At 41.2% G+C, this 12,022-nt stretch overlaps 1 protein-coding gene across 1 annotated transcript in view; it reads left to right on the forward strand.

The window, feature by feature from the left end:
- LOC124176468 (laminin subunit alpha-1-like) overlaps window positions 1-12,022 on the forward strand; it is a 155,042-nt gene that overhangs the window by 34,596 nt on the left and 108,424 nt on the right. The window contains exon 2 of the mRNA XM_046557817.1: window positions 9,380-9,603. Coding sequence (XP_046413773.1) covers window positions 9,380-9,603 — 224 coding nt within the window. The remainder of the gene's footprint in view (window positions 1-9,379; window positions 9,604-12,022) is intronic.

Genomic DNA, 12,022 nt, shown 5'->3' on the forward strand with positions numbered 1-12,022 from the left:
CGCTAGGGAGGCTGAAACATCCTGTACAGGAGAGACGCCCTCGAGTTTCACCGGCAGAAAATTAGCTCGCTAGAAAGTGAATTAACTCTTAAACCAAGTTGTAATTAGTTAATTACGAGACTACGGCAGCATTTCCACGACTTTCTGTTTATGTTTTTTTTTTCTCCCTTTCTCTCTCCCTCCTACCTTTTAGTTTTATTTCGTTAGGGTTCTAGTTCATACCTACTTTGGCTCAAGTTTTCGAATAGTCGACGTAACAAGCCTTAGTAGCAAAACTTGCTGAGTTTATGCATTAACCAGTGAAAAATTGATTTCAAATTAACTATTCCAAGCCATTATTTCAGTCATTTCTATGAAAAAGTGGCAAAATACCGAAAATTCGAAGTTAGTAATCAAACTTTGAACTTTAATTTACGACGATGACTTATGAAGTATACATAGAATCACAATTTCGGGTGTCATTCCTGGTCCGCTGGGGTGCGGGTGAAAAAATGCCAAAGACGTACAGGATGTTTGGCTGTCGGCAATCCACTTTAACTAATGCATATTTTCCCCTCAACTATCCTATACGAGTCTACAGATTGTGAGGTAGATAAAAACGACAGCTCTTCTTGTATTTTTTCCCCAAGAACAACGTGCATACTGATTTCCTTACACCGTCTGTTTATTGCATGTCTGGCTTATTCGAATGTACAACGAGTTTCAAAGAGAACTCGAGCTAATGGCCGAACAGTGCTGGCTCCTCTTCTGGATATGCAGGATGTGTATATGTATAGGTATACGTATAAGTCAGTCTCGTCTCTGCTCGAATTCTCACGTCATATCTAACATAAGAGAAAAGAAACGGAAAATCAAAGGAACAAAAAAAAAAATAAAAATAATAATGATAAGAATGAAGTGAGAAAAGGAGGAGAAAAAGTACGAACAATGGAGCATGACGAGCGTAGCTATAGCCTATATATCTAATTTATTCAGCTTTACGAGCTCACAAGTTCGGGCTAATAGCTTTGCTCAAGTACTTCATTCTCTATATTTGTCCGCCAAAGTATTCCTCGAACTGAATTATTACTATCGCTCTGATTACTTTGATTGATGTTTTTGTTGGTGCTGTGGTTGTTGTTGTTCTTCTTTTTCTATTTGTTTGCTTTTCTCACGGACTTTCTTTTGTTGTCTCCAAATACTAATTAAGAACCTCGAGCTGCAGGCCGGTGCCAGACGTAAGGCTAGATGTATACCTATAGTATAACGAAGGGGACTAACAGAGCAGAGAGAGAGAGAGAGAAGAACGACGGGTTGAGCGATGCTCCTCGAGTCTCGTAATTAAGAGGTGATTTTGTCCGACGATAAGATAAAACGAAAAGCTTGCCTTGAAATATTTTTCAAGCGCGAGACTACAGACGCGGAAAAATAATTCTGTACCCTTCAGAGGATTCGTCATGGAAACTGAAGATCGGACTCGTTGACCATACAACGCTGCTCCCGCAATTACCTGGTACAAGTGTAATTGTTGAGGATCGGATAAACCGTTTTCGGAATACATTTTGCCTCCGTATCTCTGTAATATTCTTTCGTCATTAATTAGCTAAACTGAATCGATCAGTGATGAAAAAATTTTCCCATTGTAATTCCGTGCGACGGGGACGTTTGGCAGACGTCCGGGAAACAAGTTCCTTCTCACGTAACGTCTGTGTACGTGAATACCTGCAGCGTTCGTTACGTAAATTGACGAAGGAAAATTCTCACAATGCCAGTTCCTTACTTTGCAATTATGGGTCTATTTTCGCCGAAGAAAACCGAGGAAAACGTGACCACAACGAGAATCGCGAGACAATCACCGGGTGTCACGTAATTGTAAACGTAAATGAATTTTTCTTAAAGTATGGAAGCGCGCTATCAGTATACAAGAAACGTTGGATAGGAAAGAGGGTGAAATTGAGTGAAAAATAAACTTGAAAGATTTTTATTTTCTTCTTAATTATGAAAATTTTAAGCTTTGAAGAGTGGCCGATATGACGTCGTCTTTGATTATTCGCCCGGCTAACTCGGCGGCTTCCGGTCTCTTGAAATATTGCCGCGAGCCTCCTTTGACGGTCTTTGTTCACGGCCCTTCTACATTTTCAGACAAAGTGTATTATATATTTAGTCGTAGAATATAACGTCAAGTTTTCGGAAAAATTGTTTACTTACTTTTTTAAATCTTTTCTCAGTCTCCTCGTGAAAAGTGGAGAGAGTGACTTGATTGGTTGTGATCACGTCATGTGCTTAGATTGTTGTGATTTCGGACGGTTCTCTTCGCTTTTCAAAACCTTGATACTTTGACCAATTTGTTCAATTTTCGGCCATCGGAGCGATTGCTGTATGTCTTGATCACGTGAACCGATCGTATGCGTGTTACCTAGCACACTAGTACCAAGCGAAGTGTCATAGGTGTAGGTGCGGTGACGTAGTATCAGTTCAGCCGCTTTGAAAATTTCTAACTCCTTAGTCCCTAAGTGTCGGGTACCTCAGGTACCTCAGCTACTAATTAGCTGTATCCATCAAGGACCTGGCGAAAGACGCGATTTGGATCCTCGGCCTGTTTCCCTGGCCTTACTAGCTAGTAAGCTCCGTTCTGTTCCGAGAGCGATGAAAGCTGTGCTCAAAAGGCTTGATGAATTGGCCGATCTTAAAATATGACTTGATCACCGTGCGCAGAAAATAGACGGTGTTGCTTAGTTATACAGGGGCTAGAATCGAAGGTTGAGATGCTTACGTGTTGCAGCCCTGATTTTGGTGCCGGCTGTCAAATTCTTGAGGAACGCTCGGAGGTGGTAGAAGGCAGGCTGTCGAATTTTGTTGCATCTGTGTTCTTTTTCTAAGGGTATTGAAAGGGTTGTTCCCACTCAGCTGACTAACGTGCTGGTATTTTTCAAAGTTCCAGACGATTTTTTGACGGTTACCGGTTTCTTACGTGGTCGAAGTGAAAAGAAGGGAACAGGGAAAACAACAAGTTGACAAGTTATTTTATTTTACTTAATATTCTCTACCATTTTGTTTTATATAAATTTATTTAATTTGATTTGGTTTTTCAATTTTATTTTCTTAACTTTTCTTCCTCTGTTATTTTAGTTTCATTTTAATTTAAATTTCCTATATTGATTTTATCGTATCTCATACGCATACACGTTTATCATATGTATATATATTTTTTTCTATATATATATATACCGCCCGAGAGGACTTGTCTCAGGGCGAATAAACGCTTTTCTTCTTCTTCTTCTCCCTCTCCTTCATTACCGCCGTGTTTTTCCGACAGGTACGTTAATTCGATTGCTTGAGATACTCCGCGCCTCGGTACGCGCTGCTAGTCCATATACTGATCACAGGAAAGTTTATAAACGATAAAAGATTATCGTTTCATCGCGCTTTTATCACGTATAATATCCAGGATCAACCTCTGAAATCCACCCCTGAATATTCCCTCAAAATTCTCCGGGCGCGTGATGGTGAGAAACATGTTTATCCACTACACGAGGACTCGAGGGAGTGAAGTTAGACTAATGCGGAGGAAAATATTATACAGTAGAATGTTGAAAGAAAAAAAAAAAAAAAAAAAATTAAAAAACCATACAGATCCAAAAGTTCCATTTAGGTATAAAAATATGCCTGTTCAAAGTTCATCTCTTAATAATAACATTGAGAAGTTGCGAATTACACTTTTCTATTTTCCATGAGAATAACATGGAAAAAATTGTTTTTGCTCTTTCTAATTTTTATAACTAGCTAACGATGCGTCGCATAGAAAATTCATAGACACATTTTTCTAGAGAATTGAATGCTCTTCAAAAAACGTCTCCTATCATTTTACGATAAATCTACTCTTTCAAAAGTTATTTGAGGACCGTAAATGTTATTCTTACGGGAAGTAGAAAAGTGCGATGCGCAATATCTTAATGTTAATATTAAGAGGTCAAATTTTAACAGGTGTATTTTTAAACCTATGTGGAGCTTTGGAACCTGTTTAGAAGTAAAGGAAAAAAATTATTTTTTTTCGCAACATCCTATTATAGACATTATATGTATGACAGGTATGTGATAATTATTTTCTGAAAAAGACTGCAATTTTTCTCCTAGAAATAAAATCAACGATATAATGTAAAGGAAGGTTCAGACACTGACATATTTCCCTTCCAAGCCGTTAACAGAAATTTAACAAAAAACATTTGTGGTTTATGCTCGGCAATTAACCTGTCAATTAAATTCATCATTACTTCTTGGGTTCTGGACACGTCAAAGGCTTCCTTTTTAAACGATTGGAGACTCTAATTGAAACGTTTCAAAGCTGCGTGATACACTCCCTTCTTCCGACTCTCTTCTCACTCCGTTTCCGTTTGAACATAGTTTTAAACGTTTACACATGTGTACAAACAGCCATAAGCACGCGCAGACCGGACGTAGGGTGTGCATATGAGTCATATTCTTGCATAGGGGTGGATGCATGGCGTCATCCCTCGACCGGCTCGCTCCTTCTCTCTCCTCCTATAACACCTAGAAATCGTTACTTTCATAGCGCGAAAGAGGTCGAGACTTGGTAAGAGACGGAAGCACCGCTCATGGAATAAAGATAAAGACGGAAGGAAACGAGGAAGCGATCGTGTCGTCCGAAAGAGTTAAAAACTGCAAAACGATGGGGCGAATACTATTGAAAATTTGTTCGAAGATTGCAATGTCTAGTTCGCCACAATTTTTAAAGTATATTCACACTCCCCAGTGATACTTTGGACATTCGAATCAATTTCAAATTCTACGTTCATCGATGTTGTACCCACATTTGCAGTTCGTAAAATTTTGACATCGTGATTATTCCGGTGGACAGCGAAACCGAAAATGTAAACTATAGAAGCAACTAACCTGTAGCTAATTTTGTATTCATTCTGTTCATGTCAAGAACAGCTGAAGAAATTTCAGTGAAACGCCTATCTGAATCGAATCATCTAATCAGTTTTTAATTTCGTACTATTATAACGGGTACTGTTGCAAAGAAGGATTGCGCGAGCCAAGTAACTATTCAATGTAATTATGAATTACAATATCTAAATGTTTCTGTGATTGTTGCAACGTCATATCCGTATGTACTTAGTTAATTTACTACGTTCTCTCAGTTAAATAAGGCTTTAAAATAAATTTGTTGATTCATCAGCATCGAATGGTTACAATTGTTACAATAAAATATAGTTCCAACGAGCATATAATCAAAAATATTCGTGACGTATATCAGATTTTCTGGTTACAGCGGCAAAACATATTTTTTATACATTCTTCGGTTAAGGGAAAATGTAGCAACAACAGCTAAAAACTGGTTTAGATGTGGCTGAATGATGGAGTTTTCAAAAGCACCCTCTCCGTTGCAGCTAGTGCGAAATTAGTTTCGGTGACAATTCCAACCGTGCACCGATCGAACCCGACGCAATACCGAATCGCAAATCGAACGACCCCGTGAACAATAGTTTATACTTTCGGTTAAACAGTTCCCGCGCAGTTTTCGCCGCGCCGTTAACGTTTTCTATATCGCGGTGCCTGCGCGCACGCGCAATCGGCTAACCCGAGGGTAGCTTTCGCCGTTCGCTCGGTTTAGTGCCGCACGAGACACGGCCGCGCATGGCCGAGGATGACAACCTTCCCTCCCCGTCGTCATCGTGCCGTCAAGTTTCGGGATATCGGCTACTTGCAGTAAAGCAATTCCTACCGGAGGAAGAACGGTGCCGCGATTCCGTGGCGGTTCGAAAACGCGCGCGAGTGTCGAATCCGATACTCGGGGATGCGATCGGGGACCCGGAGGGGAACCACCGCGTGGCTCCTCCTCGCGGTCCAAATATTCGCCGCCATCTGCATGCAGGAGCACGCGGCCGAGGGGAAGAGCGAGAACTGTGAGTAACCCTGCTGGAGACGCGATACTCGAGACTCCACCGAGTATCTTGGTCGCGGACTCGACTGCGCGACTTCCAGCTAAAGAGGAGAGCTTGCGGGCTGGCGGGTCGCGAAGGCACTGTTTGAAGAGAGTAATATTGATCGCAAGGGGCTTACGTTGCCCCGTAAGAGAGAGAGAGACGGGGAGAGAGCGAGAGAGATCGGTCTGAAAGAGGGGCGGGGGGGAAGGGGAGAAGAGAGAAGGGCGCGGGTTGGATCGCGGTCGAGGGCGAGGGGGGGGGGGGCTTTCCGGCGAGCTTTCCACCGAACGAGGGCTCCTCTTCTTCGAGGGGTGAACGAGCCGACGCGACGCGTCGCGACGCTACCCTGCTCGTGCACGAGAGCGTCGTTTACTACGAGAAACGTTCGACGAACCCGATGCAAACAAGAGGCGCCAGTTTACCAACCTCCACGTATATGCGAATGAGGAATCTTTTCGACTATTCTGGGTATACTTGCAAAGCTCGGGTGAAGAATTTTCATGCACCCCATTACCGAGGGGCTAACTTTCGAATCTGTTTACTCGTAGATTCTTCTACTTTTTTTTCTACTATCGTCGGATGGTGTTTTGCGTGAAGATGAAGTTAGCTACGTTAACGTAACGATACATCGGGGAAAAAATCGTTGTTTCTCAATTCCAGAATGACTTTCGAGGAGTTGGCTTTTCAAAATAAGAGTATGTTTTTGCTTTTCTTGGTTTATTAAATTTTGGACATTGCTAAGGGTGCGGAGTAACGATTTTTCCTAAGCATGCATCGTTTAACAAGTAACGTTTACTAACTTCATCTTCATTATTTTGCCAATTCTCATACTAGCGGAAATTGGCTCAAAAATAGAATCAATTTTTCATGTAAAATCTTGCTGTCTGTTGTTACAAGGACGCTTATTGTTAGCCTGAGTTGAATTTATCTCATGGCATTTAATTTCAAAAAGTATAATTACGATCTAATGTTTCACCGTCGGAAGTCTAAGATGCTGTAGATTGCATAAACCTTCAAGTCGATAATGTTATTTCAACCACTATATCAATGAAGCATATATTTGATTATCAAAAAAATAGTGGATGAGTTTCACCGAAAAATTACATGAACTAAAATCGGCGTCAGATATAGTCATAGCTTTAAAAATTTCAAAACGATATCGGAGGTACGTTTAAACTTATTAAACCGCACAAACATTGCATGTATTTTTACGGATGCCGAGGAGAAGACGTTTCTCAATTTTATATACCGTCAAGTCATGTTTCCGGAAATTTATTCAATTTTTATATCCGCTTATCACTCCCGAAAACTGTTCAACAGAACGTTATTTTCAATTCTTACATCGTCTATATTTAACGGAGATAAACATATCTAACTAATTGGACAACTTAATCCACATACGTGGATCAAACTTACTCAAAGAATTGTTATTTATTTATTTGTTTGTTTTTTTTTTCATTTTTCTACAGGTTCGTTTTTTGAAAAAATTAACCTCTGCAATATTTAATACACGTTATAGAAATATTCGAATCATCTTCTCTTCGGAAGTAATTGGCGAAAACCATCGCAATTTTTTTCGGGTATACATATATATGTATATATATACATATATATACTTTAGGGAGCAAAAATGTTTTTTTCGCTGAAAAGACTCGCAGGTATACTTGTATACGAAGCGTATAGCGATGCTCGTCTTTACCTGTCGGTTTCCTTTCAGGCACGTCTTCTCCCTCGATTTCTCATCGCGTATCGTATAGAGATACCCATTCTGGCTTTGATTACTTCGCGGTGGATCGTATCGGCGGCATAGTATATAGCCGAAAACCCGAACCTCTTTTAATCCCGGGAAACCCTCGAGGGAAGCACCGCGGCTTTCAAGTGTAACACCGGTTGATTCCCCACGTCGTGGTCGTGGTTTGAACAATTCGAATTTGAACGAGGTATATATTTTTATTTTTTTTTTTTTTCTCTTTCAGAGAAGAAAATCATTCGCAGACTTTTTTGCTACATTTAAAATTTTACCAATTCTTATCGTGAAACAATTCGCGCACATCAGAGTCCAGTTTTAGCTGTCTGACGTAATTTACTCTACAGGTACACACACATTATACTCTCGTATTGTAATTATACGAGCGGCAGGGGTGCTTTTAGGTCAATGCACTTACCTACTCCGCGAACAGCTAATGCGCTTAGCCTGCACGTGGTCGTCGCGAGGAAGGTGACGGCACAGATTTCGAGCACGAATATCACACATGCGAAGATTTGTTTTGTCATCACGGAATTTCCGAAGCACACGCATGACGAGGCGAGGGAAAATTCTTCCGCGGGATCGGCTTTCTTTTCGAAAGGATGAAATCGAGGGAACCCCCAATGAGAAGCCTTTCTATGCATCGAAGAATATTCGATGAATCGACTTTGTTTCTTTACGCATGAATTTACGAAAGAATTGATTCGTTTGTCGTAAATCACAAGCTGCTTGCAACAGTATACGCAGTGTTGCAAACGCTCAGCTGATCCAGTGAAGTGCGAGAATCTCAGCGTATTGAAATTTCGCAAAGTTAGAGAATCGCGGACTGGATGTACGCGTGTTCAACAAACTCGTCGTACGTACGTCGAGCGTGCAGCTTGCGGAAGTTTCGAAACGTTCCGGATCTGATATACCGCCGTATATTATAATAGAAGGCGCAAGTTTGAGGTAATTAGTGAACTTCGTAATAACAGATTGTTCGCGTTCGTTACACACGTGCAGAGAGCACGCCTGTATAGGTATAATATACCCGATTGCAAATATTATCCCGTCAACGCGCAATTACGCGGTCGCAAACTTTGCCAAGCTCGCAAGCTCGATGCACGCGCAATTTTCATTAAATCCTTCACACATGCACGCGACGCACAGATTCGCGTTTCCGGGTTTTTACGAATTCTCGCGCGACACTCCCGGATTCGAAAAAAAGGGCGTAACAGCTGCGCGAAGCACGCTTCGCCTAAGCCTTGATAAAAATCGTACACGCGTAGAAAAGCTCCGTATTCACCTCGCTCTAGGGATTAAGAGAGCCGTGAAATCGCCGCCCGATCTCCGCTGCCGGACCAGAATGGGAAATTCTTGCTTACACTCCCCGCCCTTCGCTCGCTCTCTTCTCCGCATGTTTTCAGCAGCTAGGATTCTCTCCTCGGGTTCAAGGGACAAGCGGCTGAAGTTAATCGTAGCGAAAGAGATCCGCCCTTTGCTATATCCGTCATTATCTCCGAGGGGTGCCAATAAATCAGGGGGCAATGGATCGGATGATTTTTCCAGGCCTGGGCGAGCCTTCGGTTAATCTGGACGAGCCGTTCCTTGGATGTTTCAACAAATCGGCCGAAGCGTAGAACTTCGGTACCGATACTAATCGAACGACCGATCTCGATCCTCGCCGATATACATCCAATCAATCCCTCGTGTATTTCATTTACAGACAAGATGATCCACGTCTGCAAAAACCACTTCCTGCAGCAGCTTTACCGGAAAATTGACGGGGCCGTGCTGACATCGCAGAACGAGCGGAATCTCGACTGCGCCATCACATTTCAGACCCACAGCATCCTCCAGCGGTTCATGCTTCGCTTTGATCGGCTCCAGCTCGACTGCAACGACCACTTGTACATCTACGACGGGGCGCATGCCGTTGGAAATTACAAGGTGAGGCTTATTTTATTTTTAACGGAGAAGGTCAATGACTGCGTGGGACGAATAATTGCGAATCGGGGTCAGGGCGAAGATATTATTTGGACAAAAAAGGGATTTTGTGAATGTTTGGGAAGTCTTGGCGAGGCTAATCTACTCACTACACCTGTGATTGAAAAAATTTCCGTCGTACCGGGAAAAATTTAGAAACGTTGAATTTTAAACGTAGGGACCACGCTATACACGTTCACCAATTCGGAGTAATAACATTGTTACATCGTTTTTCATAGAAAAGTATGGATTGCTTTATCGATTTTGATTAAAAATGTAGCTCGATTCATTCTCGAATGAATTATTCATTAATCGTCTGAGTTAGATTTTGGGTAACAATAAACTGTTTATGGCTAATCGTAAGTCAAATGTTTATCATCTGTACATTATAACGATTGTACAAGTCAGACGTTTTGCTACCTACTGGCAACCTCAATAAAGAAAAGAAAAAAACTTTCTTGAACCGAATTTGAACCACCGTGAAGATTTTTCGATAGAAGAAATAATCGAATCACGCAATTTTTCTGAAGATGTGACGCTGGTCACTGGTCAGGAAAACCAAAGAGGTCAGAGAATTAATTTAATGCCGGTGCAGCGAAATAAGAAGGAATATAGCTCTTCACATAAAAAAAGATTCCAAGAACAATTTTTTTTCTCCCGAGTTCGGTTCCGTGATCATTAAACAGATTGTAAACGTGTTTTAAGAATCGATTGATTCTGAGCTTCATTCATCAGATACTCGAATTGACACTTGTTGTTGAAATTTAAGTCATGGAAAAATTATTATTTGTTCAGTGAAAAGTCACGGAATTTTTTCTATCATTCTCAGTGGCCGCCGTCGCTGTTCAATCCCAAGAAGTTTACGGTTGAAATTCGGTGTTTAAAGGTATTCTTCTCTATCACGATGGGTGAGAGCCGCCAGTCGCTGCATCGTGCGGCAAGCTTTATTGGATAATGGCAATTTTCGCTCCTGAAATAGCGCTGATATACAAATTCCATTTCCGCTTTGGTTCGTTCCGGTTTTTTGCACCGCGTTCCATCGCTCCAGACGACTGCAGTAGGATGGGTTTCTCGTTGTTTCGCCCAGTTCCTCCAACTCCGGCGAATCTTCCATCGTTCCCGTCTACCTCAAGAGCCTCTCATTTTCTTTACATTAGCTCGTTTCCAGCTCTCGCTGCTGGTCCGCGTCTCACGATTTTCATTCGCGAATAAAATTCGCTAGACCGCGTTTTCGATACACGTATATCGAACCACGTTTCCAGTCGTGATGTATTTCGATGTTGTTTATACAGCTTTAAATTATTTAAGTACTCCAATCGATCGGAAGTTATAACTTCGACTTATTCTATCCGGTTTTTAAAAAATACAGCCTCGCTTGTCACCCATTTTGAACATTTCGTGTTTAATGGAGAAAATTCGCACCATTGTTTTATCAGAAAGCAAATAGTATACTGATGGTTTTCTGTATTTCTTCTTCAGTCACGATCGATGTATAATATAGAAGAAATTGAGCTTCATCGATTATAACATCCATTTTGTTTCGTATCAAATAAAGGTAAACCTAAAAACATGCTGCAAAATTTGAATTACGTATGTTGACACCTATATTTGATGCATAAATTCACGTTCGTAGTCTTCGTCCAGTTAGACCCATACAGTGAAGAACGTAATTTTGCTTCGTGCATTAACTCAGAAGCGTACACCTTTTATTGATTACCAATTAGAAGTAGACCTATTATACATGCACGCCTTGGCACGCGATGCGTGTAACAATACAACATGCACACCGGTAAGCTTGGACTTTATAATTTCTGAACAGGTTATTTATTTTATCGCGAATAATTAAAATTAAATTTTATCGAAAACGCAGCGAGAAATTCCCAACAAGACTAAATTCAGCGACCTAATTTTCATTCGTCATTCGCTCTCGAACGATAAGTGGCTCGAACAGCCATTTTATTTCCTACAGTATCGTTCAAAGGATATTTCATACTCCGCTGACGAGATGCATGAAGTATACCTAGATTAGGAAAGAAAAAATTGGAAAAAAAAACGACAAGGAAGAAAGAGAGGGAGTAAAAACGACGAAAAGAATGGACCGAAGAGACGAATCCTGATTAATGATGCAAGTTTTCAACCCTCGTCCTACTTTTCCTCGATGCCTCCTCCTTCACTCCTCCCCGCCCGCCCCCTGCTCGGAATTTTTAATGGACGAATACATTAAAATTCAGCCTACATACTATATATACACACCTATATAGTTACATACATACACCTTGTACCTTGGACATACGTCGAGCCTCTCCGATGCGTCATGATCAAAAGCAGTGAAAGCTCACAGTTGGTATGAAAAAATTTTAAGCCGTAACGTTGTGCGGTATTT

Source organism: Neodiprion fabricii, chromosome 2 (assembly GCF_021155785.1).
Source record: "Neodiprion fabricii isolate iyNeoFabr1 chromosome 2, iyNeoFabr1.1, whole genome shotgun sequence".
Classification (NCBI taxonomy): Eukaryota; Metazoa; Arthropoda; class Insecta; order Hymenoptera; family Diprionidae; genus Neodiprion; species Neodiprion fabricii.